The sequence below is a fragment of the Porites lutea genome, chromosome 3 (genome assembly GCF_958299795.1).
Source record: "Porites lutea chromosome 3, jaPorLute2.1, whole genome shotgun sequence".
NCBI classification, from domain to species: domain Eukaryota; kingdom Metazoa; phylum Cnidaria; class Anthozoa; order Scleractinia; family Poritidae; genus Porites; species Porites lutea.
In genome coordinates, this window is record NC_133203.1 from 8,637,191 (window position 1) to 8,664,690 (window position 27,500).

At 39.2% G+C, this 27,500-nt stretch overlaps 4 protein-coding genes across 5 annotated transcripts in view; 1 reads left to right on the top strand and 3 right to left on the bottom strand.

Annotated features, from left to right (window-relative positions):
- LOC140929912 (uncharacterized) overlaps positions 1 to 1,111 on the bottom strand; it is a 6,373-nt gene extending 5,262 nt beyond the window's left edge. The window contains exon 1 of the mRNA XM_073379602.1: positions 1 to 1,111. This exon is cut by the window's left edge and continues 540 nt beyond it. The gene's annotated coding sequence lies outside the window, so the exon portion shown is untranslated.
- Positions 1,112 to 6,066: 4,955 nt separating this feature from the next.
- LOC140930384 (uncharacterized) lies at positions 6,067 to 12,649 on the bottom strand. 2 transcript variants are annotated; one of them, XM_073380065.1, is made up of 10 exons: positions 12,513 to 12,649; positions 12,021 to 12,120; positions 11,588 to 11,760; positions 11,223 to 11,266; positions 9,754 to 9,811; positions 9,179 to 9,258; positions 8,721 to 8,784; positions 8,282 to 8,350; positions 8,076 to 8,156; positions 6,067 to 6,861 (listed from the first exon to the last, which is right to left on the bottom strand). In XM_073380065.1, exons 1-10 carry the CDS (start codon positions 12,555 to 12,557, stop codon positions 6,823 to 6,825), a joined length of 753 nt encoding a protein of 250 aa, XP_073236166.1. In that variant the 5' UTR covers positions 12,558 to 12,649; the 3' UTR covers positions 6,067 to 6,822. The 2 variants fall into 2 exon arrangements, with proteins under 2 accessions (XP_073236166.1, XP_073236165.1); XM_073380064.1 differs by having other exon boundaries at positions 9,754 to 9,817.
- LOC140930385 (vacuolar-sorting protein SNF8-like) lies at positions 12,607 to 19,676 on the top strand. The gene is made up of 9 exons (XM_073380066.1): positions 12,607 to 12,763; positions 13,908 to 13,958; positions 14,983 to 15,121; positions 15,501 to 15,553; positions 16,007 to 16,058; positions 16,898 to 16,967; positions 17,583 to 17,724; positions 18,315 to 18,389; positions 19,349 to 19,676. The coding sequence occupies exons 1-9, from the start codon at positions 12,710 to 12,712 to the stop codon at positions 19,439 to 19,441; spliced, it is 729 nt and encodes a 242-aa protein (XP_073236167.1). The 5' UTR covers positions 12,607 to 12,709; the 3' UTR covers positions 19,442 to 19,676.
- Positions 19,677 to 20,496: 820 nt separating this feature from the next.
- Positions 20,497 to 27,500, bottom strand: part of LOC140930381 (metal cation symporter ZIP14-like) — a 12,586-nt gene continuing 5,582 nt past the window's right edge. The window contains exons 4-10 of the mRNA XM_073380063.1: positions 26,890 to 27,061; positions 26,198 to 26,367; positions 25,326 to 25,529; positions 24,593 to 24,691; positions 23,091 to 23,379; positions 22,067 to 22,254; positions 20,497 to 21,334 (exon numbers count right to left, since the gene is read on the bottom strand). Of these exons, the coding sequence (XP_073236164.1) occupies positions 21,191 to 21,334; positions 22,067 to 22,254; positions 23,091 to 23,379; positions 24,593 to 24,691; positions 25,326 to 25,529; positions 26,198 to 26,367; positions 26,890 to 27,061 (1,266 nt within the window). The 3' untranslated portion in view covers positions 20,497 to 21,190. The remainder of the gene's footprint in view (positions 21,335 to 22,066; positions 22,255 to 23,090; positions 23,380 to 24,592; positions 24,692 to 25,325; positions 25,530 to 26,197; positions 26,368 to 26,889; positions 27,062 to 27,500) is intronic.

A 27,500-nucleotide genomic window follows, 5' to 3' on the forward strand; every position in this document is an offset into this window, starting at 1 on the left:
CCATTCAAGAAAAGAAAAAAGACGACGTTCATCAAAGCATAACTTTTGTGGCCAGAAAATGTCTTGAGCAACTTTTAAATAATTGCCTCTGATCTGTACTGGACGCGAAAAAGAAATATCAAATAGGCTCACTATACATTTTGTTCTGCCTTTTCGAGTGAGGTCGACTACCAAAAACAAGAGAGAAAAAAAGCTACAAGACCAAAATAGCGACGACGATTTTAAAGGACCTGGATTCTCCAGAAAAAAAAAAAAAAGAAATAAAAAAGAAATTAAGTGCTAACCCGCTTTCGACAGCTTCTGTTTCCACCAAGGACCTTGATTGCGACCTCGTAGCTGGTCGCCGTTTTTTTTTAGCTGGAGGCATTCCTTTCCAAATTCAAGACCGACAGATCAGCTTCAGTTGAGGGCGAAAAGGATTTGAAGTGCAAGAAGCTGGCTGGGTTTATTTATGTAGCTACCGAGGTTTATTTCAGGCCATAAAAGGATTGTCAGGTTTATTTATTCAAACTCGTATCTCGGTTAAATTCGATGCGCCACGAAAATAGGGACAAATAGTTCAAATTTACGAATTAATGGATCGAAAGATTCGCCCTGGAAGCATACTGTATGTTTTTGCTCAACTATTTGCAATATCAGTTCATTTTTTGTTCGAGAAGTTCGCGGCGATGGCTCTCTTGTTTACTTGCCGGCTTTTAAAACTTGCCCAAATAAGGGCATCCATTGTAGAGGCGCAGAAATCTGCGCCTTCACAATGGAATGATTGACAGACGCGGCTAAGTTTGAACCATTACCTTTTTGGGCAACGCAGTTGGCAAGAAAAATTCTGTTCTATAAACTTGTCTAAAAAATAAATCCTGCAAGCGGTGATACCTAAAAACAATAATTTATATGCCCTAGAAAAAACTTCCTGCAGACATGCGGGTTTTTGAAAAAAAATTCATGCACCAAAAATATTTCATTCCCCGCCGCCCCGGCCACCCATCCGGTTATTTCTTTTTTCCGAATAACAAAACCCCTATGCTTGAGTTTGTGTGAGGGGTTTTTCTTTTTTGCTTTTCCTTTTTTCTTAATATGTAATTTAATAACGCCTTTATTTATAATGTTTTTTTTGTTTTTTTTTTTTCCAGGCCCCCCCAGCCACGGACCCGGTAGTGCAATGGTCAGTGCAATGGCCAGACGACATCACGATACTTAGCAGAGCCGGAGTGCAATGGCTCAGCCGAGCAACGCCTGATGTTTTTTCTGCCTAGATTAGCACTATGGCTACTTGCAGGGCATAAAATATTGTAAGCTTATGGATCTTAAATAAAATACATTGTTGTTGGTGATCATGAAAAAGGTACCGTTTATTGTAACGGTAAACTCGTAGAAAGTGAAAAATTTCTGTGTAACAGGGGCACCCAACGAGAATATAGTTCAAAACCACTTAAACATAGCATTGTTAAACGTGTTTTAGTATTTAAACGGTGGGTATGGGCATATATTTATCCCCTATAAATTTTTCATCTGTTCGGATTTCCTAGCTGAAAGTCTAGTGATCCGAAAATTTTAGGGATCAAAACTTACCTGTTTGAAAATTTCAGCCAGAAAAAAGCCTCCCGAAAATTCTAGGTGACCTTTTTAGGGTAAAAATCCGTTGAAAATGGGCAATTTTACCATTTTTTAGGTGTTCGAAAATCCTAGGAGAGGCAGGCAAGCAAGAAATTTTACAACAAATGTTCCGAAAATTCTAGACCTCAAATCGTCTTCCGAACAGATATTTTTCCGAAAATTGTCGTTGGGTGCCCCTCGTGTAACTCGATGTAAAAGCAGTCTAGAAGTGTTGAGACTACCAAGAATGTCTTCATTGCTTGAAAAATTTAAAAAGGGTATTTTCCGCGGTGTTTACATTCTGCGGGTTCCCCACCAATCAGTGAAAGGTTCCGGCAATTCTGCTTTTTTACAAAAAGATTAACTCTGCTACTTGAAAAGAGCAGAAAAATTAACTTTCTGCATACATTTTTCATAGAACAACATGCAAAATTGTTACCTTTTTTGTTAATGCTAGTCGATTAGGTGAGAGGTTAAAAAAAGATACCTTTTTAGAAAAAAAAAAAAGGTCCTGTTATAAGTTTTACTACCTTCAGGAACGTGTTCAACGAAGATCTCGGCAGCAGGTTGGGTTTTCGAAAACCACGAGAAGACACATGTCAGGTTTGTGACAGGACCTTAAACACGATAGGACGAATGACAAACGGCGCAACCGAGGACGGCGCCAGTAATGAAGAAGAACTTCAAAGAATAAGAACAGAACGTCAAAATCATTTAATTGAGGGCGAAAGGAGATATGCTGCCTTAAAGTATGACATGTTTGTTCTGTCTAAGAAACGGGTCAATGGGTGTACAGATGAAAGTTAGCAGATGGATTGTTGACGCTGATTTCCTCTTTGCTTTAGCTTGAGGGTCAAGAAAATGTAAAACTCAGTATAGTTAAGGTGAATAAAGTGTTGAAAGAATTTGTACTTGCTGAGTTCGAGTTGATTCGAGAGAAGGTGGGTAACTTTGTAGTTTGCGATTTGATGACACTAGTAATAGGCCCTCTGCAGCTAGCCATTCATGTGGTACAAAACCGCCATGCTGGAGAGCAAAAGTCGCACTGGGACAAGACAAACAAAAGACATACCGGCATAATTTTAAATGGTAATTTTCTTTGTTAGTCTTGTCCCAGTGCGACTTTTGCTCTCCAGCACGGCGGTTTTGTACCACGTGAATGACTAGCTGCAAAGGGCCTATTACCTTAGCCTACCAAAGCTAATCGCATGTCTCAGATCAAGGCTTTGTTAACTTGAGGAAAGTACAACCTTCCTATGCCTTATGATAGGTGGGTAGCCCTCCCTCCTACCACGAAACATGGGCCTGAATCCGGAAAAGGGTTGCGTATTTGTTATATATCTGTTTTAAAAATATCGCCCTCCTCGAATTGTCATCCCTTTTAATTATTCATTACATAAAAAAGTCCCCGTACTGATACAAAATACACACCGCATCACGGAAAAAGATTCACTTAAACACATTCAATTCCAGTTAAAAAAAGTACAGGAAACCGTGAGCCATGGCAGACTGAACAGAGATATTTAGAGTCTCTTTTACGGAAAAGAGCAAACGTCAGATTCAAGTTGAGAATTTCACAACAAGAAACAGGGAACACTTGGTCACGTGGTACAAATTCACGTTTGCCGTTTGCCGCAAACGTGACTCTTGGCTCCAAAAGGGAGCTTAAGCAACAGCGTTTTTGAGCGACGGACGTCAACCGGAAGTGGGCTTTTTGCAACATTGGGCAGTGGATGGGTTCAAAATCCCGGGCAAATCGTCTTTATAAGAGAAAAGAAACTTAGAAATACAAATTTTTTAGCGTCAAGGCATATAAAAGAAGAGAAGGCCTCACTTCCGGTTGACGTGCATCGCTCAAAGTCGTCTTTGCTTAGGGTCCCTAATGTGAAGACAACTGTGTGCAAGACCTGCGCGCGCTCTCTTAAGTTTCTCTTCCAATGACTGTCGCAAACGTAAGTGATAACGGTAGTGTTTTTTTTTTTGAATATCGAGCCACTAGCGCAAGCTGTAAATAACTGAAGACATAAGTTTCAAAGTAAACTGAGTACTGCGTTAAAGAGGGCACGATGTGTTAAGCCTCACGTAGTCAGGCCCCTTTGCATGGACTAAAATGGCCTCGAAAACGCTTACTTTGCATATGGATTTTCACAAAAGCTTACCTACACCAAAGGTGTCTTCTCAAGACTGGTATTACTCAAAAAAGCTCAGAACAAGCCTAATGGGTATATACTGCGCAAACCAGGAGGTTATACACTGTTTTATGTACGACGAGTCTATTGCTGGTGGAGGCCCAAATGAAGTGATCTCAATCTTGGACTATTTTCTCAAAAAACTTCAGACGGAGCAAGGCCGAGACAGGTATGACCATCTTATAGTGTGGTGTGACAATTCTCCGGCTCAGTTTAAGCAAAACTTTCTATTTTTTTATATGGATTACCTGGTCACAAGAGGAGACTTCCTACGAACAGACTTAAAATTTTTGTTGGAGGGCCACTCGTATAGTGTGTGCGATAGATATTTTGGAAACATTCAAAAAGTTTTTAACGCCCAAGAGAAAATTGAAACACCCAAAGACTGGGAAAACGTTCTAGTCAGCAGTGGTTTATCAAACGTCAAGGTCTATTGGGTAGGTCTGGACATGATAAAGGACTACAAGTCATTTTTAAAGTTAAAATACGTCAGTAGAAACGAAGATTTACAGCACGAGAAATTTGAGGTCAAAGAAATCGCGTGGATTAATGTTGGAATTGGGGAACAGCCTGATGACAGGGGCAATCTGAAAGTTGTAGATCATCCCGACTGCGCCTTCGTGCGTTTCACTATTGACCCAAAACAGCAACCCAGGCTAGTTTCGTACACAAAGAAAAGGCAAGCAACTCCACTGCGAATAGACCTACTGACCACACTGAGGCAGGAACTAAGGCCAATTCGTGAAGATGTAAAGCAGCAGTGTCTAAATCTAGCTAGAAAATATTTAAGTGAACGTGCCGAGCGTTTTTATGCTGCCCTACCATGTATCCAAGAGGGGAGCGAGATTGACGATTGAAGGTTATCATTATATACCTTTCACTTGAACATTAATCGTGTGTCCTAATTAGCTTCCTCTTTAACGTAGCACCTCAGTTTCCTTCGCCTTGCCTTTGTCTTACAGTAAAACGTACCAAGAGACTAAGAACCTGGATTTTTCAAAGTTATCCTAAACAGGTTATTCTTTTCAATATATAAATGGTAGTTAGTACAGGTTAAGGCTATTTAGGTTCTTACATAGGTTATGTTCTGAATAAGAAACATACAATATAGCCAAGAGAATTTAGTGGTTCAGCTTATTCCTCATATAAAATCTGCACACCAAATAAGACGTTATGTAAAAATGACCATATAAAGAAAACCTTAAGTATTGACCTCATTGGCATTTAAACAGTCCAGTTAGAGCGATAATGCAGGTATGTCTTCAAAGAGGATTCTGTACAGTGACTGATCTAACTTTTGCCCAAGGGTACAGGCAAATTTTTTCAGAGATTTTAGAAACTAAGAAATTGTTTCAATTTCTAGACTAAACAGGTTCGTAAAATATAGGTTCTTAGGCAAGGGGTTTCACTGTATAGCACCATTTTATCATTCGCTAATAAATAAATCGTTGTTGTTGTTGAAAACTACTGTTTGCTGCTTGACCGTTCCGGTACGACAGTGAGTTAGAAAGCTACACTAGCCAATGGTTGGGATTCTGAGATAGGTACCTTTTTCTAAAATCAGACAGATATATATATATATATTTGTTTAATAAAACCCGAGTTAAAAGTCAAGGATTAAATTGTACTGCAGTCTTTCTTGAAGTAAGGCAAATTTTCGTGCACAGTACTTCATTCAGAACGCAAACACCGTCCCGCCCAATTCTAACTTCCTTTTTTTCACTTAATTGTACCTTTCCGTCACGATTAGAAAACTACAAAAAAAGGTATCACAGTTCTTCGTTTCCTTAATTAAGAATTTAGGTAATTTCAAGCTGAATTCGGGTCCATTTTGGATTCGCGTCCTTATCGTCCGAAAAATGCGATTCAAAGAATAAGGTCTTATGAAGCAGATTAGTCCCAACAAACATTTTTTTAAACTCTCTACTGCTTCTCCTCATCCCAACCATTCCAGCGATTTGTTCACTTTCAGCCTCTGAATTCACTTGTACGTAATATTTATTGAATTATTCTGCTGTCCCTAAGAAGGCTAACCTAAGACAGAAGACATTGCTTAAGCAATGAAAGAAACTTTTTCCATTCTCTTTGGAAGGTACTTCTTCTTTCAGGTAAACTGGATCCTTGATTATGCCTTCACCTCTTTGCTCTTTAATAGTGTATTATTTTCATTCCTATCCAGTGCTTAACTGATCCGAATTGGAGGCAGTGAATTTTCTACCAAGAATTTTGGCATTTCCAGCGATAAAAATCTCAAAAAGGGTACGACGATGCGATAACGTACGTCTTAGAGGAAACGGCAAGGGTAGCCAATGTGACAATGAATATGTATTTCCGAAGGGTATAAGAACAGAAGTGTGAACACTACCGGGTAAAAAAAAAAATATTTGTACCGTTTTAAAAGGACGTGACGGAAATTGCACAGCTTTCGTACTAAGGAAATTACAATTAATTATAGTTAACATATTTTACGTGCGTAAAAAGAAGAATGCACAGGATTCCGCATGGCTACTCCCTTAAGATTAACAAAAAACACAGAGAGAGGGACTCTCCGCAAAGCTGACAGTTGTTAGCTGTTAAGCGAAAACTAAAGAAACCCCCGATCTAATAATTACCTTATGCTTTTGTAACCTTTACCAGACAGCCATGTATGGGCACTCAACTGTACGTCCTGCGTTTTGACTCCCCGGCAAAGAAAACAATCCACTGCCATGCGGTTACATCCACACCCATGCCCATCAAAACACATTGAGGACTTTCGCGATAAGCCAAAGGTGAGAGTTTGATTGCAGCGGACTTAATAATTATTGATACACTTGGCATTAATACGACCCCGTAAGTGTCAAGCTTGATTATGAGTAGAAGCACTTTTTCTTTTTTACGTGTGTCTGTTGAGGTTTTACAAGTTCCTCTGGCCGTTCTCGTGCAGAGAATAAAGAAAATACTGTATATCACAATAATTACATGTATGTTAAGACATCTTCCAGCGATGTCTTCCGAACTTCTGTGTAGCTTAAAACATTCTGAATAACTTGTTGACGACTCACAGCCCAAATCTTTCAGCTCTCTTTTTCTTTTTGGCCTAGAAATAAGCACAGAATAAACGTTTCTTAGCAACAATACAGAGAGTTTAAGATAAAATAGTTACGTAACAACAGGTTTGTCTACTTTAACCTAAGTTAAATGCGAAACAACGCTGATCGGCGGCCTCCCCTGTCGCGAGCATGCGGAGTGGTCAGGGGTCTGCTGTGGGTCACGTGGTTTTACAGCAACGGGCACAGGAACGCTGTTCAGGTCAACTCAATCTCACGTGCGCTGTGCCTGTTTTCGTTTGTGCTCAACAAATTGACTCCCTGCCCTCCCTACTTCTCTGTGGTAAGCATGAGGTAAGTATTATTGTTCCGCTGTTTTTCAGTGTGACGGTGCCTGGTGGTTGTCACTCACAGGGTTGTCAAGGTTTTCGTACTTGTCGGCTCTTGTACTCAGTGGCTCCACCATCTTACCAGGCATCTTCCCCAAGCTCATCTATTGTCAAGATGAGTTTAAATGACTGTTTAAAGGGGCTGTGTCATGGCAGTACAGTTCATTTTGCTTAATTTTGCCAATTACTCGCCCTCAATCGCTATGAAACTTAAAGTAAGCATAGAAATTTCATGTAAATAACAAAATCTGAGATCCGAGACAAACCGATATGTCTCCTGAGCATTATTTTTGAAGTTGCAAGCAGCAGGGATCAACTTTGAAAGACTGTTAGGCTGAACAGTTTCCAAAAACCCTAATTTCAATCCGTTTCAATCTTCTTCAGTTTTGCCCATCCGTGGCACCTGCTGTTTCTGTTGTGTTATTTTAACCTTCCTTTAATGTTTTAAGCGGTTATTTTTATGTTTCTCCTAATTTAACGGGCATTTTGTAATTTTCTAATTTGGCTGAATTTCGTGACACAGCTCCTTTAAGGGGATAGGTGACGAGGATATTGCTGTGCTGAAGTCAGTTGTACAGTTATGAAGAAGAAATCAAAGAAATTTCATCAGAGAGCAGCAACTTTATGCTTTTTTGGTGATTTTTGCAGGCGTAGTATGAAAACTTGGCCCAATTTTTTTAAGTTTAAATCCATGCCCATCCTTGCAATCCATAGCAACAGACAACAGGAAACAGTTTTAATATCTAAAATAATAATAGTCTTAACAAAACTGTAACATCAGTTTTGGAATTCAATTGATGTACAGACACATTTCATTTTTAGCTCAAATGATAGAAAATAGCATGACATAGTCGCCATAGCGACACAAAACTTACATCGGCATCTGTTGATGGAGATGCAGATACAGTAACACCAAATCTCTGTTTCCTCTTCAATAATTTATCTTTCTCTTCAAGCTGGGAATCAAAAAATATATATATATAGCTGGGGATTACTACATCATGTATAAAAGGTTTTTGCGCAAGACGCAAAAAACCAATAGTAAATAACAAAAATAGTGTTTCATTTGAGCTATGAGTACCTTGGTCACCACAGGAGAAATTGCACCAAATCTCTCAGCTCTCTGCTTAAGTTTCTCAACATCCATGCCCTGGGATTAGAAAGACAAAATAACTTATTTCCTTGAATAAGTAGAGGATATCACACAGAAGACATCGATACAAAATTGAGGGAAATTACCGAAATTATGTCATCGATTAACTCAAATGTGAGATTATGGAAAATAAACCACTCGGTCCCGGATGTAGTTTTTATGAATTTTACGAGTATAATAAAACAAAATATTATTGGCACGACTTCCAGTATTTGAAATAATTGCCTCCCTCAAATAATTGCCCCCTTTCTGTGCGAAAAAAAGTAACATCTCCCCCTGCTATTATTTGAGGAAATACGTAAGAAGAAGCATGCTGAGTTGTGAAGGGCCTATTCTTTCGTGACAACAGGTACTTAATGACAATTACCTTCGGTGAAACAATTGGAGAACTTATTTTGGATCCATTACTTGTAGGGCTGGATAAACCAAACCTGAAAAAAGTAACAACAAGAGAAAACTATCTGTATAAACCTGAGGTAAAATTATGTAGAGAAGATCATCCTGGTTATAGACACAACTTTTACGGCTGAGAAAAAAGAAAGTCTAATAAAATTCAAGCTTGTAAGCCATTTGGAACCTTAATTAACACTGCTTGTGACCAAGTTATCATGACTCTTCATTTTAGAACATATTTTTTGTGACTGCTACCACTTTTTACAGCTTGGTCGAGAACAATATTGCAGAGCCAAGTGTTTCTTATCAAAGGGCACATGTATGATAGAGTAATGCTTTTAACAAAATTCTATCATGCACTGAACTCAACTACACCATGTCCCGGTCACACACATTCACCAAGCTTAAGCAGATTTACATGTGCTAACATACCTCTGGGCTCGAGCCTGTTTTTTATCAGCTTCTGTTGATGGGGAAGACTGACCAAATCTTGCCAGTCTCTGGGCCTTTTTCTATTATAAAACAAAAACTGTTATCTGTGAGTTAAAGCTGTTGAAAAAAATTAATTATTGATACCTGGTTTGCAAACCCTCACGAAACTCGATGTGCCACTTCAGTTAAGCCCTGCTGGGTATGGTGAGAAACTGGTTGGGTGATTAGCTGCAAATATCCTCTTGTAATCGCACCGTTGTACCAAACCTTACAGTGAAATAAACCAACCCTTTAACTGGTAAAAACAAGAGTGGTGAGTCTAAAATACAGGTCACCATGTTACAGACAAATAAACAGCACCAAAAGTGTCTCCTAGCCCAGATCTCTTTACGAAATGATCTTTTAAATTGAAGGGAAACTGTGTGGCTAAATAATTATCAACCTGTGGAATGTGTCCTGTACTTTAGACCTGTCAATTCATCTACATTGAGTAAATAAAAATATACAAGCCACACAAACTAGCCACATAATCATCATTGGCTAAAGGGTCAAATAATGTGAAATAATGCATTCACCTGTTCATCTGTCAGTTTTACTTCACCAGGCTTCTTTTCTGGAGGTGTGACAGGTACCCTTTTACTGGGAAATGGGAAAACAAAAAAATTAGAAATACTCTCAGAAAAGCTTTGAAAATGAACAGTGTAATGCTAATACACAAACAAAGACTATTGACAGTCTCCTTTTTTCCATAAGATTATTGGGATCAAGCACCTACCCATATGATCGGCCATCTTTGTTTCAAATATACTTACTCTAGCCTGGGGGTGAGTATTGGCATCACCTCTACTTAGGGGGGTGGGAGGAAGCGATTTCTTTCTTTTTCTTGCCCTATTTCTCTCATCTGTCCCCCACCCCCCAACCACTATAACTCTTCAAGCCTAAACCCTAAGTACAATAAAAATCAAGATGGCAGCCCATAACGATAAGCACCTGACCTTCATGATCTTATGGAAAAAATAGGAGACTGTGAACAGTCTAATATGCACACTATGGTGACAACATATGTGCTACATTGTAGAGAGACGCTCCAGGACAGGGCCTTCTCTTGTGTCAACCCCTCACTGTGGAACATTCTTCCTGTAGCTATCAGAAGTATATGGAATGTTCAGGGTTTTAAGTAGGCTCTAAAGACTGTTTGATTTCGTTTGGCATTTGTCCAATGAATCATTTCTTGCACAGTATATAATTTTGTTGTCAAATGATTGTGTTTTATTTTTATTTTCTCTAGGTGTACTTTTTGTCTTATGCTCATGTTTGTCCGTTTTTTTTTTCTTTTGAGTCCTTTAGAGTATTATTTTATATTGTTTGAGTGCTACGTAAATGAAAAATCTTTATCTTTTAACTGAACTTGTTCATGTTAATGGGGACTTCAAGTAAAAGAAAATACTTCCTAAAACAACTTTCAAAGTAAAAATAAATAAATATGTAATACAAGAGAACCACTGAACTAAACCTTCTGCAATATTTGTTATGCCAAACTTTCAGGGGGTGGGGGGGGGGGGGGGGGCACGGATGGCCCAATGGTGAGAGCACTCACCTCCCACCACTGGGTCCCGGTTCAATTCCCAACGTCGCCTCCATATGTGGGTTGAGTTTATTTTTGGTTCTCTCCCTTGCTCCAAGGGGTTTTTCTCTGGGTACTCCAGTTTTCCCCCCTCCTCAAAAACCAACATTCCAAATTCCAATTTGACCAGGAACCAGGTACACAAAGAACCACTTGGTGAATGCGGTACCTCTAAATCTTTATTTATTTACGTTTTATTTAAATATTTATTTCACTTATGAGTACATTCGTCTTCTGACATTGAGCATTCAACTAATATTTACGGTTAAGGATAGATAAAAAATACCTTATCACACTGTGTAAAATCTGAAAATTCTTGGTTGCATGTACCTGTGTGTGCCTTATTATCAAGCATTAATTTAACAGACAACAAATTTATATCGTATTGATATCAAGTGTACATGTATATACTGTACTTACACAGGACGAGCAGGTTCTTCTTGTTTTTCTACCTCTACAGTTTCCTGGATAGTAGAACAACATTATAAGTTACAATGTCAAAAAGGCAACAAAATTGTTAGAGAACATTTTTTTGGCAGAAACTATGAAGGTTATCCTGAGCAACCAAGATACAAGGTCCATATAGTCTGCTCCAGTAGCCAATCAGAAGACAGAATTTGCTTGTCAAGACAGCCATATAAATAATAATATTATTTTGACCAAGTGTGAGGTCAAGATACATGTAACTGGATATTGGCATTGTAGCAGCTCTAGTCAAGGACTAAAATTTTTCGTTGTCACATTTTCCTGGCATGATGGACATTTTTCTTCTTGAAACAACTCACCTCGGTTGCCTTATTTTCTTTGGCTTCTTCTTCAGAGTCCTCTGTGACCAAATGTTCTGACACATCCTCTACATCATCAACATCATCTAAGTCATCAGCATCATTGTCCAGTTCATCTTCTACATCATGATCATCAGTGATCTCTTCATTCTCATCTTGACTTACAACCACACCTAACCATTGAAAAGATAAAAAGAGGAACTGACAAATACATTTATTTTATTTTATATACAGCTGCCTTGTTTAACAGAAACATAGTGACATAGCAATCCCCCTATCATGAGATTGATCCTAGTTAAAAGTCTTGCCAAACAATGTATTTTCTTTTTTTTTCTGGCCCTTTTATAGTACCTGATTGAGCTACATCTTATTCAGAAATAAAAAAAGCACTACTCTTGGCAATCCAGCAGTTTAAGAATAGCAATCGTCTCACCTTGCTCGGAAAGGCATTTCTCTAATCTTGCCAGTAGATCACTTTTATTGCCTTTTATAGGAAGGCCACGGTCTGCAAGCTCTTTCTTTAACTCAGCTACCTTTAAACACCACAACAAATTTTATGCATTACTTATTTTATTGGGAGGTCGCTTAACTGAAAACATCTCTTCATACCCTGAAAATCGTTCAAGTACATAAGAGATCTTGACAGGATTTTCACTTTTATACTCGCTTGAACCCGTCCTTCATCAGAAAAATAGTTGTTAAAATCACCGAAGGATCCGTAAAACTCATTTTGCGTACAGCAAACAAACATTGCTTTTTTGTTTATCGTCGACTAAAATTTCACAACAGCTTTCCTTGAATCGCACTGTTACCTGCAACCGATCATTCAGATTGACCGCTATCTTCGCCTATATTTAAAATATTACCTACTAAGCATTCTCTCCTGCGGGATCAACCAATATTAGCGAAAGATGGGTGAAAATACCTTCAATTTCTTGAGGTTTACAGTTGTCACCGCCGCGTCCGCCATCTTGCCTTGCTTCGTAGTGCGCACGTGTCGTACACTCTACTAGCATCATGGGATGCTCTCCTCGGGCGCATTACCGCTGAATATGGCGGATTGTAAACACGTTTCTTCGTGAGCGTTGCTCTTCGTTTTGACCTGAAATTTGCGTTTTCAAAATGCGGAGAGGACCTGGTGGTGTTGGTGCAATAAATAGGCAGCGTCTTGCTAAAGTAAGCACAGATTTTTTACACACATGCTTTTCATGTAAGCGCCTTGAGTAATATCTCTATCTCCCCACGGCTCTCTCCATTGTCTGTTTTGTAGCTTTTTCGGAATCCTTTAGTTATATATTGTCTACCTGAGCAACTGTAACTGCATTTGGACCGTAGCCAAACCGGGCCATCCTATTTTTAAATAATATTATCACATGTAAGCTTACATACTAGTTCTGTACTTCCTCAAAGAAAATTGTTCCCAGAGCTGGGGCAAGGGGGTTGGGGGATGAATGTAAAATGACCGGGTGGCCTAAATTCTCACAGAGGGGGACATTTGGGGTTACCCAATACTGCAATACTGTAGGAAAAATTGGAAATTCCCAAATACGGTGTCGAAACTCGACTAAATATGGGTACTGCGTTTATAATCAGTCGTGCTTGCATCTATCCAGTGTAATGACCTTGCCAACACCTTGAGTAACCTCAGCTATTGCGAGAAAACATGCGAAGATCACAAAGCTTGGTCATTAGATGCAACAACAATCACATAATTTGTAGACTAACTGCCAGGAAAAAAAGCATTTTATTTCAGTGTCAATGTATTTAGCAGGAGGCCGGACTGCCATTTAATGTGGTCATCCGAGCCACAAAAGATCTAGCCATTTACGGGGCAAAGGAAGAACCTTCATTTCTCAGTTATTTAAAGACCCTGAGTACTGGTTTGGCCCCAGGAATTGAACCCCAACCTCCCGTTCTGTAGTCAAGCACTCTACTGACTGAGCTAATCCTGCTGAAAATGTGTAATCATTTAAACCATGCCTACTGTGTTTTGTGTTGTAATTGTATTGACCTCTATTAGACAGGAGAGCGCAAATGAATGGTACGGCAATACCGTGAAGGATCTTCTTATATCAAAATACTGTCATCCAAAGTGATGAAAACCGCACCCCACAGGGCTGGATAATTCTGCAATACCACACGTTAAAATTTTAATAACAACAGAAATACGGCTTAAAAAAATATATCAGTACCACAATACTGTAAACTCCAATGTCCTCCTCCACAGAGAGTCCAGCCCATCACTAAAGAGCAATTTTCGCCTAATGTAAAAATATATTCCTTTTTAGTACTTCTTTATATTTTATATCTTCCCCCTCAGGAAAAGTATGCCACAAAGGGAACAGAGATTGCAGACATCCAGCTGTCACAGGTAATTTCAGGGTACTAATAAGGCCATAGACTCCATGCAATAGTTACTTAACCATTGTTAAATTTCTTGATATATTGCTTGAATGTATTTTTAAGGCACAAAATGTAAGCCTGTTTGACTCAACTAGATACACCGTGCTGTCAAGTATCTTGCAGCTTTGATGTATTACTGCATGCTAACCTGCAAGCATTCGCAGACGTGCGAATTCAAGGAAACTTTTGGTGGTAGGGCCGTCATCCAGCGAGGAAAAGTGAGCCTACACGTGGGCTGTTGATATTTAAGTTTCTTCCCTTTCGAGGTGTCAAGATACTATACAACAGGAGCAAAGCAAATGTAAATAAGAATTAGAGGAAGTTGCAAGAGGAAATGTGATGCAAAACTGCATCAGAGGTCAAATCCTGTCAGAAACAAAAACCACAGAAATAGAGATCTATGAAAAAGACCACTTTCATCTTGACAAGCAGCAAAAATAACATTTGCTGATTTAAAATTAAGAATCCTTCCATAGTATTATCTACCTGTAAGAAACAGCCTGCTTTTTAACATGAGTTTGCATGAAGAAAGACCACCTTCATGACCTCACACTGTGAGACAAGTGATGAAAAGAGGCTACTGAATAGTTGCTTGATCCAAATTATTAAAGAAATATCCTCCATAGCAAAATAAGGTACCCCTTAGAAAGAAAACTATAAATTTTCATATGGGGCAAAAGTTAAGGGCAGGCCAACCGACACTTTGTATGTCCATTCACTTTGTGGATGTTTATAACCAGTGTCCTTGGTTTTTTGTCATAATTATGTAGCCTTTCAAAGCATGTCACTTTTAACTTATAAATTGTTATTATTAGATTGCTACATTCATCAACAAACACAGAGCATTAAAAAGTCAATAGCCCACATGCAGGCTCACTTTTCGTCACTGGGTGGTGGCTCCACCACCAAAATTTTCCCTAAATTCGCACAAGTGAGCCTGCTTGAAAGCTAACTGCATGCATGCTCCTCCTCTGCTTCTGTTAACTTTTCAGATGGGTAAACAGCTGGAGTCCTTCAAGACATCTCTGGAAGATTTTGCTGGGAAATACAAACAGGACATAAGGAAGAATCCAGAGTTCAGAGGGCACTTTCAGCAAATGTGTGCTCGCATTGGTGTTGACCCTCTTGCTTGTAAGTCATTTTTTTTGTAGGCTATAGTTTACCCCATACTAGTTTCGTGCAAGCCCAGAAATAGTTCCAGTATGGTATGAATAGCCACGACCATCTTAGCTCTGGGGACCTTTTGTTTCACATAGATCCAATTCACCTACTTCCACCTAACAGTCATTCCAGCCTTTGTTTCAAAGCGAAGCACACAGCCATTGATGTGAAAATGATTTTTAATTCTCATGCAAATGAATCTTGTATTGAAAGTGAGAGTTTTTAGATCTCTAAACTCTTCTGCTCATGATTTATACTTACATGTACCGGTACTAACAACACCAAAAATTCCTGTTCTTCAGTCAGTGAAGCTTTATTTCTGATACAAAGTTTTATTAATATGTTATAGCAAGCAAAGGTTTTTGGGCAGAGCTGCTTGGTGTGGGAGATTTTTACTATGAGGTAAGTTAAGCAGAAGTAGGTCACAACAGTTTTACAATAACGAGCTGTCATTTGTTGATCACTAAGAGACATGATAAGATTTTGATTTTACTAACAGAAATAAAAAAGAACAGACTTTATGTTCTTCACTTAATTTCACTTTCATGATTCCTTTTTTTCTATCTTCTATCTTTTATAAAAAAAATAATGTCATAACGTAGAAAAATCAAACCCAAGGAGTTAGTTTTTAAAAATGGTTTAAGGAAAGCTGTGGGGAGCAGAGCAGATGAGAGAGATACACGTAATGTTTCTTGTGGATTATTATTTACAAATGTATTTTATTACATTGCATTGGGCTGTCAGTATTTGTCACTGCTAGTAATAACTATAATTATGTCAATGTTATAACCTAAATTAAAGCTGCATTTAATAATTCAAAATCAACATTTTCCATGTTTTCTGTATATTTCATAGTTGGGTGTTCAGATTGTTGAAATCTGCATGGCAACAAGACCAAGAAATGGAGGTTTGTTTTGAAACTAATGAACAATTTATTCACAAAAAAACCCTTAAATTTGTTACTTACTCTGTAAGAAAGTGCTTTCATAGCTAAAACAAATAAGCACCTAATGACTGGGCCCAATAGAGATGAATAGAAAAGGAGTGTTTTGTTTTCCTTTAACCCCAAATGCCCCCTTGGCAAGGATGTTGAGAAAACAAAATGCACAGATTCCCTTGGGCCATTCATTTACTTTCCACCCAAGTCATTTGCTTGATGTGACTCAGGCACATAGACTTGTCACAGTTTCAAAGTACATGACCTGATCTTGGCAAATGAGTTTTGTTCATTCTAGGGAGCTTTGAAAACTTGTTCCATAGCATGTGATCCAGTTGGAAAACATACTGGAGTTTAGGGTTATTGAGTGGGTTGAGGGGCTTTGGGGCCTGTATAACAAACCGCACAAAATGTTCCTCTTTTATTCTTTGCATAAAAGTGGAAACTGCACTGAATATCAAATCCAGATGGCTACCTTTAGGTTTGTTGAAAATGGGAAATGAAATGCTAAAGTAATGGGAAAAAAGCAAACTATGAACGATTCGGAACCTGAAAAACTGACCTCAAAAATGACCAAATTTGCAAAACTGAAAATCCCAATGCCATCCTCAGGTTTAACACTGAAAATATTTAAGAACATCAGACAGGATATATATACAGGGGCCTCTAGTCTTTCATTTCAATTATTCTGCTGATAAAATTTTATGAGAAGCAATTATTATTAGACAAGCTCATCTTAAAGTCAATTTTTAGAGAGTTCCATATAGACCTCTGTTGTTAAGCATCATAATTTTTCTTTTTCTGTACAGGTTTGATGGCTTTGGGTGATTTGCACAAAAAAATTCTCAAGACAAGCAAGTCAAGACAAGATGTGACTGAGTAGGTAACTAATGCGGGAAATGCGTGTCAATATTAATGAATGCTGCCAGCTAAGGCAAAGGTTCTCTTCATGTCAACATGATATTATGCCAATTCAAAAAGACATTAACAATTCATAAAGAAAAAGCGATGAGTGTCTTTAATGAGTGTCTTCATATCTGATAAAGACACAGCTAAACTTAATAATGTATGTCCAATGGGCCACTTCCGAGTTTTCAAAAACCCTCACTTTCAAAATGAGGCCAAGTGCACAACCTTTCTTGTGAAAATGAGTTTTATTTGCATGAGAATGAAAAATTCTTTCCGTATCAATGGCTGAGCACTTAACCTCATTTTGATACAGAGGCCCTGGGGAACTCGGAAATGGCCTATTTTCCAGACAAAAGTAACCCTAAATCTAAATATTAGTGTAAATCTAAATTTTAGTGCAAGAGTGAGTTGATCATTATTAGTACAAGAGTGAATTCCCAAGGCAGTAGAGTTGGAAAGAATACCCACACACAAGAAGTGCAAGTGCAAAGAATTTTGCTCTCAAATGAGGCTTGGAGGTGAAATTTACTCATTTGACGTAATCACATATTAAGGGCCATTTATTGTCTTTGCATAACGTTATAGGGATGACTTGGCTCGAGCAATAAAAAAGCTTCATATCTTGGGCAGTGGTTTCCAGATCATTCCAGTTGGGAACAAGCGTCTTGTTCAGTCAGTACCAGGAGAACTTAGCATGGATCATGCCGCTGTTCTTCAGCAGGCCCAGGTACTTGTTGTTGTTGTTGTTGTTGTTGTTGTAATTGTTACAAAAAAGGCAATAAGGTTACGAAGCAAGACAACAACTTTGTATGTGCAGCACCCTTTTTAAATGTACATTTCTTTGTGGTCAGTGCACGGCTAAGAGGGGACAATGGCAAACTTCATGATTTATGGAGGACTTAAACAAGCCATGATGAAATATTGTCGGTTTTTTTTGTTTTTTTTTTCAACTTGGATGTGGCTCTTCGGAATTCAACTCCAAGAAAATTTGCCGGCACTAGTAAGTGAGTTGGAATAATCGCGATGAAAATTGAAAGAACGTGAAATCACTTTTTAAGCAATGTTTTCGCTGCCGTCGCTGTTCTCGTATCTTGAGGTCCAAATCATTAGAATAGTTTATGGATTTCTGCTCTGTTGGTTGCATGATTAGAATCTGAATAATCAAGATCTTGACCTTGATTTCTCAGAACATCTCAAAAACCTCATTCAATAGATATTATTGGTTCAGATAACATGTAAAGGGTTTTGTTTTAATGAGGTGACGACTAGTCAGTCCCTATGCACTTAATACAGTTTCCTTGTTTTTTTTTTTCACAGGGGAATGGGTATACATCAATTTCTGTCATCGCAAAAGATTTAGGATGGGAACGGGATCGTGCGATACGAGCCTTGGTAAGTTGTTATGTATCCTAATAAGAAATCACTGTCAGTACATCTCTGTCAATTGAACTACAGATACGAGATTGAGTTCAAGTACAAGTTGTCAAACTAAATTCAAGAACCTCATATAATAATATTTCTTTTTTAAAACACCAAACTTATCCCTAGCTTTTATTTACGATATGTACCATACTAGTCACCAACAAGAAAAAAGCTATAGCTCATACATGTACTCGTAATGAGCCAAGGTTGTACTCATAGTCAAATCATAGGTTGCTATTAACAATAAAATTGGAAACAGGAGCGTGGCGTCCATTTACGCACATACACCCGTGCGTACAGCTGAAGTCTGGGAAAAATACTTTTTTATTTCCTGAAGGGATTTTTATCATTAAATCAGGATGACTGATAAATTTTCGTATTATATTGGTGTTGGCTTTTCCCTTATCCTTTTATTATTCCATAAACGTGCGGCAAGAAACGTCATAGTGGGGTGACAGATTCGAGAGTGAGCTCTCTAGCAACTCTGCGCCGTCATACACAAGCACAAGAACATTGATATTGATGACATTGTAAGAGAGTTTTCCTCTGTGAAGGGTAGACGTCTCGCCCTTTGCTTGTAACCTCCTTGATGGCGTCACTGTTTTACCTTTTTTCCGTTTACACTCTACCTTACCGTTAACACTAGAGGTGGGTAAAATAAACAACTACCTACTGCATATTCTTTCGTATTTATGTACTGAAAATGTCCTGCGAAAAACGCAGGATATGACATTTCCGTGATCCCCCTAGTTTGACGCGCCTCCCTCGCTCTAACTTTTCTTCCCGTGCGTACACTTTGAAAATCTCATGCCACGCCCCTGGGAAGTGCACTGTAATACACTCAAAGATAAATAAAGCAGAGAAACAAAAAAACAGGTGGCTACCAGAATTGAGATTCGCGATTTAATTTGATGCTTTATTTATTATAGGATCACATGGTTCATGAGGAAATGGCTTGGGTAGACGATCAAGCACCCAGTGAAAGATTGTACTGGTTCCCAGGCCTCTTTCCAGAATCCTAAAAGGGCCTGGAATAGATTAGAAGTCTTCTCTACGGACAAACAAGGTTGTAAATGGAAATCAAGCCACAGAAGAAGAAAGAATTAGTCAAGTGGGTGAGAAATTTCAATTAAGTTTTTTAAAGAAAGAAGACTTATCTGAAAGTTTTCACCAATTTTTTGCTTGTCGCATAGCAAGGATGTTTGAAAAGAGAGAAAATTGTCACTATAACAATGAAAGAAACAAGAGTGTTACTGTGAGAGAGGAGGCAATTCTTCTGTAGCAAGAGGGATTGTTGTATCCAATAGGATCTAGGTACCAAGCAGCTGGTTGAAACAGACCAGGGGCAGCCAAGCTTTTTTAAAATAATTGACGCCCCAGTTCTACCATTTGTTACTTTAAAATGACTACGCGATTTCCCGTCAAGAAAAACGCGGGTTGCCCAAGAACATCGCACGTTTTCCCGCCAAGAAAATATAACATACTCCTACCCTGACAGGCTGACACCTGATTCCTTTCCTCCCCCCAAAGAGTGTACGCTGACGTCACAACCAAAATTTCTCTGATGGACAGTTTACCAAATTTTCTTAGCTATGGACAAAAACTTGAGACTGACTAGAAATGGTACACTCGGTACACGTATACACTGTGGCAATGAGGAACCTGGCGTTAAGATCGTAAAACAATGAAAAGTATTTGATTGCAAGAGGAGTGTTCTAAAACATCAATAATGATTGTGCCATTCTTTTCAAAGTAAATCCATTTTATTTTCCCTCCAAAAATATCTCACTATGTTTATTTCCACATGGTGCATGCATTGTAATCAAAGCTTGATTAAATATGTAAAACTTTCTTCGTATAAGTAACATAAGTAACAATTTTGTAAGCGAGTAGTTTCTCATTACCCATGAAAGCCACTAAAGTTAGCCAGATAAGAAAGTCTTCCGCTGCTTTCTTTCGTTTGATTGTGGCTTCTCTAGTACAGAGTTTTCATTTTTATCAGTGCTTTGTAAATGGGTTAGTGCATTTGAATACTTATAAATAACAGGGTTTTTTTAACCTCAACATTGAAATAATGAATATATGAAAACCCTGTGAAGGAACTGTGGGGTAAAGAATTAAATGAAAGAACTAACCAACTCAATGACCTGCTTCCAGTTGGCTTGTTAAAATACAAAACAGACTAGTTTGTGATTTTTCGGAAACACAAACGAAATGCTCCCCCAAAAATAACGTTATACTATACTGATCAAGGTTGGATGCAGTAGAAATGTCAGTTGTTTAAAAACCAAAGGGCCCTAAAGTTCAATTTTTCTTCCTTAAAATCGCTATAAAACTAACAAGAGCCAGGTTGGACGTTAAACCTCTCTTGTATTCAACAATTTCTACAAATTGCTCGGGCAAAAGTTTATAACTGGTTTTTAACAAAGTACAGCTTTTCAGGGGTTATTATCAGATAATAATCGGCAAAGGTAAGTTGCCTTTATTATTTGAAACTATGAACAAATATCTGCAGTGAAATGCTTAACCGTAAAAACTCGTACTACTGAGTCTGGTTGATTAGTAAAAATGGTGCCGTGTCAGCTGTAAACTTATCTCCTTATAAAACTATACGGCGAGAAGGCACCCTAGAAATGTTATTTATCATTGGTTGTTCCGACCTGTGCATTACAATCCCCCTATCCCTCTCCTCCCCTCCCTTGCATCACAATTCCCCTACCCACTCTCCCCCTCTCCCTCCCTTTAAACGAGACTGCACATTTCAAGTTGTGCTATATGTCAAGTGCCATCAAGTCCTCCTCAAAGAGCGCAATTATCAGCATGATGACGAATCCTAGGAGCAAACCCAAGTTCTGTAACAAGAACGTAGGGACAGGTTCTTCTTGAAGAGTCTCGCTGTGCATCAGGTCAGGAAGCTGTTTTAAAAATGACAGAATTACCGGTTAAAACATTGGAATGCAAGGCTTGCTTACTTACTTAGTTAGCAGATGACTACCGCACAGGTTGTCAAAACTTCAGTCGCTGTCAACAACATTACTATTCTGACTACGTTCACCCTAAAGATCATAATCAACCTACTTAGGAAATGACTCCTGGGTTCAAACCCTTTCACAGATTTGAACTCAAATTGCTGACATTTTGTCTTGAGGATAGAACCTTCCAGGTTTTTGTTTTCCACCATTAATTAAGGGCACTTATAGCGAAAATCCATCAGCACCGCAAGATAAAGCGCTTTTAAGTTAAAGAACGTGCGAACTTTGCGAGTGATATATCATAAACGAGCGAAGCTATTTAAAATAGCTTTTATTTTGGGTGTCAAGGGGGAACAGGGGCACTTATTTGATACGTTTAGCCTGGGGAAGGGCACCTAATTGAAAGAAGCCTTCAAAACAGGCGAGCGAAGCAGGCGTGAAGCGCGAGACACGCGTGATGGAGGAAGGCAAGGAAGAATTTTATTTCGCGCCTTCCCCGTCGCGCTCGTCTCGCCCTTCACGCCCGCTTCGTGCCCGCGTAAAGAAACGCGGGAAAAAAGCCTGTTTTGCAAGCTTAATTGAAGGGGTTAACCTGTCCGAAACTAGGGGCTATTTCGTATATAGATATCTTATGGCATAAAGCACTGGTAATCTCCGTAAGATAAACAGTTTTACCATGTCCACCAAAGCCACATAAAGGAACATTCCAGCAGCGATAGCAAAGATCCAGAAACGCACATCAGCTTCTTGACCAACGTATATACCGATTGCTAAGCCGATGTAACAAGACATGGCAGAAAATAAGTTGGCTAACAATGCCATCTTGACTGTCATGCCGGCTGTCAGCAAAACTGCAAAGTCCCCTGTGATGTAAGAAAAAAAAAACGATAAATTGTAAGTTCTCTATTATTGACAGTTATTGTAGTCATCAGCTGTGAAAATACGAAGTACAGTTAATTGTCGAGTTGACCAATCATGACCGATCACGTGGTGGTGACCTGTATTGAAAGGTCAGTCTCTTAAAAGTTAAGACCCGGGGTGAAAAAGCACGAAAATTTCCCTTGCTCATAAATCAGCCTTACATTACCATTGTTTGTAAATTTTATAGCTGATTAGATCCTAAAATAGACAATAATATCAATAATTTAATAACGGTTTAAATAATTAGCAAAATTTGGGCACGGGTGCGGTATTTGGAAAGAAAATGACGTTCGGGATCGGGATAGTGATAGCGATGAAAGGAGTTCGGGATGCGGGATTCTCGAGAAACAGGAGCAAGAATGCGGGATCAGGACCCTACCCCCCGCCCCTTCCCCCACCCCCTCTCCAGTCCCTTTGCAAAATTTCTTGGGACGTCGCTAATACCGAGGAGAAATTACAGCGAGATTCCCAAAAGTGTGACCACCTTTAAATAACTCACATTCTTTCATGCAGACATTAACCAATCAGAAGTTGAGGACAGTTTCCAGCTGGCCTCTGATTGGATTAAATCTGTACCAAAGAATTTGAATAAATCAAATGGGCTCCTTGTTATAAAACAAAGGTGATGCAATTTGTTGTTGTTGTTTTCGGGGGGGAAACAAGGTGTATTGTTGATTAGGTTAAGATTCAAGTGCTAATAATGCATTCATACGAATAATAGAAATATCGTCTAACGGCCAGCCCAGTCAGATACGTAACTAAAAATTAACATCTTTACCCAATTCATGAGGCAGCTCGTGACAAAACACAGCAATAGAAGTACTGATTCCACCAGACACACCCGAGCTTCCACCTTCTGCGAAAGCGGCACCAATGGCCAATCCATCACTGATGTTATGGAGAGTATCCCCTATTATTATCGTCCATGCCACGGTGGAAATATTTCTGAGTGAAGCCTTTGCCCTTCTTCCCTTGTCACTGACTGCAGAATGGCTGGGTAAGCTGTCTCTGTTTGGATGGTCTTGTTGAACTCCACCCGTGTGATTGCCAAGGGTACCTATGGCATTCTGTTCAAGATTTAAAAAAAAAAAATCTGTTTTGATATCACCACACGCAATTTGCTTTTGTCGTTCATTGGATAAAGAATCCTATCTTCCCACTATACGCCCACTGGTTCACAGTACCTTAGACCAGAATCTTAGGACTTAGAGCCTCTCTCCTCCCCAGAGGCCTCTTTTTGTTGTGGGGAGGCTGGGGAGAAAGAAAAAGAGAGCGCGCGAGGCACGATAGAAAGGGGAAAGACAGAAGAGAGGCTCCCGCCTTTTCCCTCTTCCTATCGTCCCCTGCGCGCTTTCTATTTTTTCGATTATTGCTATTTTTATATATATAATAAGGATACCCAGCGGGAGCCTCTGCGGAGGAGAGAGACTTAGAGCTATACATGTCCTCGATCATTTTTTGAACGTTTATGTGACTTGCAAGTAATTTAGCAATGCGAAGGCGAAGGCTTTGGAATAATATGTTAACGAGAATGAGTACAGCCTTGAACAAGCTGTAGGCTTATCTAAATGTGAATTAGCATTGAAATTGAATAATGGTTGTTGCCTCCTTCAAAAAAAACCTTTGAGCTCTATACCCTTTTAGAAGGTATGTTTAAAACAAGAGCATGTTTAAAAATCCATCGGCGCGAAACTTGATAAAACACGCGCTAGTTAAAACACGTCCCTAAATTACTAATATTATGCCATGTAAATTGACCTAAATTGATGCGGCATAGTGAAACACAACCACATCCCCGCCTCGCAGCCAGGCGCTTCTTGGGATATTTTGAGGTAGTCGCTGCGCAAGGGGTCATGGGAAGGCAACCTCGTTCCCAGGGTTCTCTCTCTTGCCTCGAGAAAGAAGCAGGAGAGATAACCCTGGGAACGAGGTTGCATGGAGCAAAACGGAAAGCTTTTCATGTTGAGCCTTTCCTTGTGACTGTGTTTTTGATGCTTTGCCATGATCTTTGCGCCGCGAGTCAGACCACATTTAAGGGCCTGTTTACATGGAGGTGGGGGACCCCAGGGAAGTGAGGTTACCCGCTTAGGTGGGGTAACCCACCTGGCCATATACATTTTAATTTCATCACGTTTACATCATACGTTGGGTGACCCGCCACATGTTACCTCACCTATCTGGGGTCTCCCACCACCATGTAAACAGGCCCTAGCAATTGCACCAAAAACGTGATTGATTCCCTTAAATACATACGTGCTATGTTTAATGGTTTGTACTCACTACGTTTGTTAGAACAATGGCACCATTATTCATGTGGGGGTTTTCATCACGAGGCCCCATCTTGGGACCGGTCTTGTCCTGACCTGAAGGGCTAGGAAACTAAAAAGTAAAACGGAAGTACCAGTAAGTGTCCGTGAAGATCTTCGGCCAATTTAAGAGTTGTGTACCCGTAAAAGGTTATAAACATTAGTCCTATCAAAAGACAAGGGAATTGAAAATTTCCATCCTTTTTAAGAAACAGAGACGGAAACTAATATCCTAGATAAGGAAAACGGTTAACGCAAAAATCATTGACCGAATGGTTTTTGTTTCTGTTGTTTACCTGGACGTTTATAAAGCGTAGAATTCTAACGAGTTCCCCCGGCCCTCTGTTTCAAAACGAGGGTAGGTTCTCAGCTTTTGATACGAAAATCATTTTTCATTCTCATGCAAATAAAACTCATTTTCACAAGAAAGGTTGTGCACCTAGCATCATTGTGAAAGTGAGGGTTTTTGGAAGTCGGAAGTGGACTATTGTTTTGCTATTGTTTAGTTTCCTTTACACTGAGCGACCTGAGTCCTGGTAGAGGAACACAATACCCAAAATAATTCATAATTGTCACTGATAAAGGACTGAGCGCCTGGAAAACCATGCACGCCACGCACATCAATAGAATAAATGTTGGAGTAAATCTTTGAGCTTTGAGTTCACGAGAATTTCGGCGGTTATTGTAAAAAATAATTGATTAATGACCTTGACATCAATGTGACTATGGCCTCCATGATCACCAACTTTCTTCTTCATACACAAATGCATTAAACTTTCGAACAAGAAAAATCCATAAATGGAAAACAGCACCACCAATGCTTTCCAAATGAATCCTTTCTCTTCTGAATGATCGTCATGGCCGTCACCTTCGGCTGTTTCTTCATGATCATGTTGGTGGAGACCAAATGCCTGATCGCAAATGAAAAATAAAATAAATTAAAATAAATTATAAGCTGAGTTAATCACAGCTTTGATTTGACTAGAAGGTATAAACAAGCCTAGCTCTGACAGAAGGCTCGCCCGTGGCTCCTAGGGATACGGGTGTGGCGGAGGGGTAGGGCATGTTCGCAGGCTAAAACTAACCGGGAATTTGAACCTCTGTGATTTTTCACCTATCTTCATGATCTTGATAGGGCAGGAATATAAATTTACCAGCTAGGTTAGAGCTACTGTTTACCTTCGTTTTAATCACAGGTGTGATCTATAATCACGCGTGCGATATGGATTCTATCCAATCTGTGTGCATGACTGTGAATACTAAGCTAGCATTTTAAAATTGACTTTTTTTTTAATTACATGCATTTCAAATAAAGATAGATCTAAGAAGGACAGAATCAGGTTTTCGCGTGAACGTAAAAGTTTAACCACGCTCAATTTTTACGTTTACACGCAACCTTTTATATATTTCTTCTATTTTGCTTTAATGCGCACGCAAAATTTGACGCGCACACGCACGTAAAAATTGCGCAACAGTGGAAATCCATCTCAGTCCTTTATTTTCTGCGCTCTTTAATGAGAAAAGAAGCCCTAAAAATTGGAACGTGCTAAATGCTAAATTTCTTGACAAAAAGGCTTACATGAGGTATCAAGTGAAGTAAACTGTCTCCAGCAAGAGTTCCGACAGCAAGAGCCACCAACATCGCCAAGATCTTCTTGTAAATTTTCTTTCCCAGTAAAGGAATTGTTGCTACACCCACTAAAGATGTAAGGCTGATGATTGTCACAGCGGCAAAGCCATAACCCCAGACTGGAGATATGAAAGTAAACCAAATACGTGAGAGATCATTAGTTGAAGGCCTAAGTGTTTCCCAAGACGGGCATGTTTTTTTTTTTTTTTTAAATGTGAGTTACTGAAGAAAATGTCTCTTTTTTGGTACCGTACAATACTAAAGTTCGAATTATTACCATCATACAAACTGCTATCAGTAAAGAAATTATTCATGAGACCAGTCAGTCCGTCGAGAAAAGCGCGACGTACGAAACTGACTGCGCGTTACTGAAGGCGCGAGATGGGTTTGGCGCAATAACTGCACTGTCTTTTAAGTACGAATTAATCAGGAAACCAGAACGCTTTCTCGGCTTTTCACAGCCATAAACCCTGTGGGCCTTTTTACAGACCAAAGTGACCTATTTCCCTACCCCTTCGTACATTTCAACTAGTGAAATCCCTACCCTCTCATATTGCTGAAGCCTGAGCCTCTCGTTACAGGCCATTATAGGAAGTACCCACCTCCTGGGGGTTGAAGTCGGAAGAATCAAGAATACTTACTTTTTCCCATATCCTTATGTGGTTCTGTTTTTGTTTGGCTTGATTGTTGTTTGCAAGCTCCGCTATGGGCTTGTTGAATAAAAGCAGGGCAAAGCTCTTTGAAGTCATAATCATCTGCTCCAGTGGAGTGATCAATGTCAAAAACTGTCAGCATCTGATCGACTGTGTAACACTTGACACAAAAAAGTAAATAGAATTAACACTACACGATAAATCATACTAATGTTTTTTGCTTGTTTAAGAATGGGCTGTGGGCGCAGGTCCTCTCTGGTGTTTAACCAAGGGCCGAGTTGTCCAAAGCTGGGTTAAGATAACCCAGGGTTAGTGCGAGATTTGAATTCAGATTTGAAAGCTTAAAAAGCAGTTCAGTCTTAATTCTTTTGGTCTACAAGTTGATGATTGGAAGCTCTAAAAATAACTGAGAAATGATCCGAGAAAATGCTTTTGAACACAAGAAAAGGAAACCCGGGTTAAATTGAACCCCAGGTTAAGCGCTAATCGGCCTTCGAACAACCGGGCCCTGGGCTATAACCTTAGACACTTTCATCACCTGGTAGCTTATGGTAGAAGAACTGAATAAAATGAAAACGAGAATAGCACTGAGCTAAAAA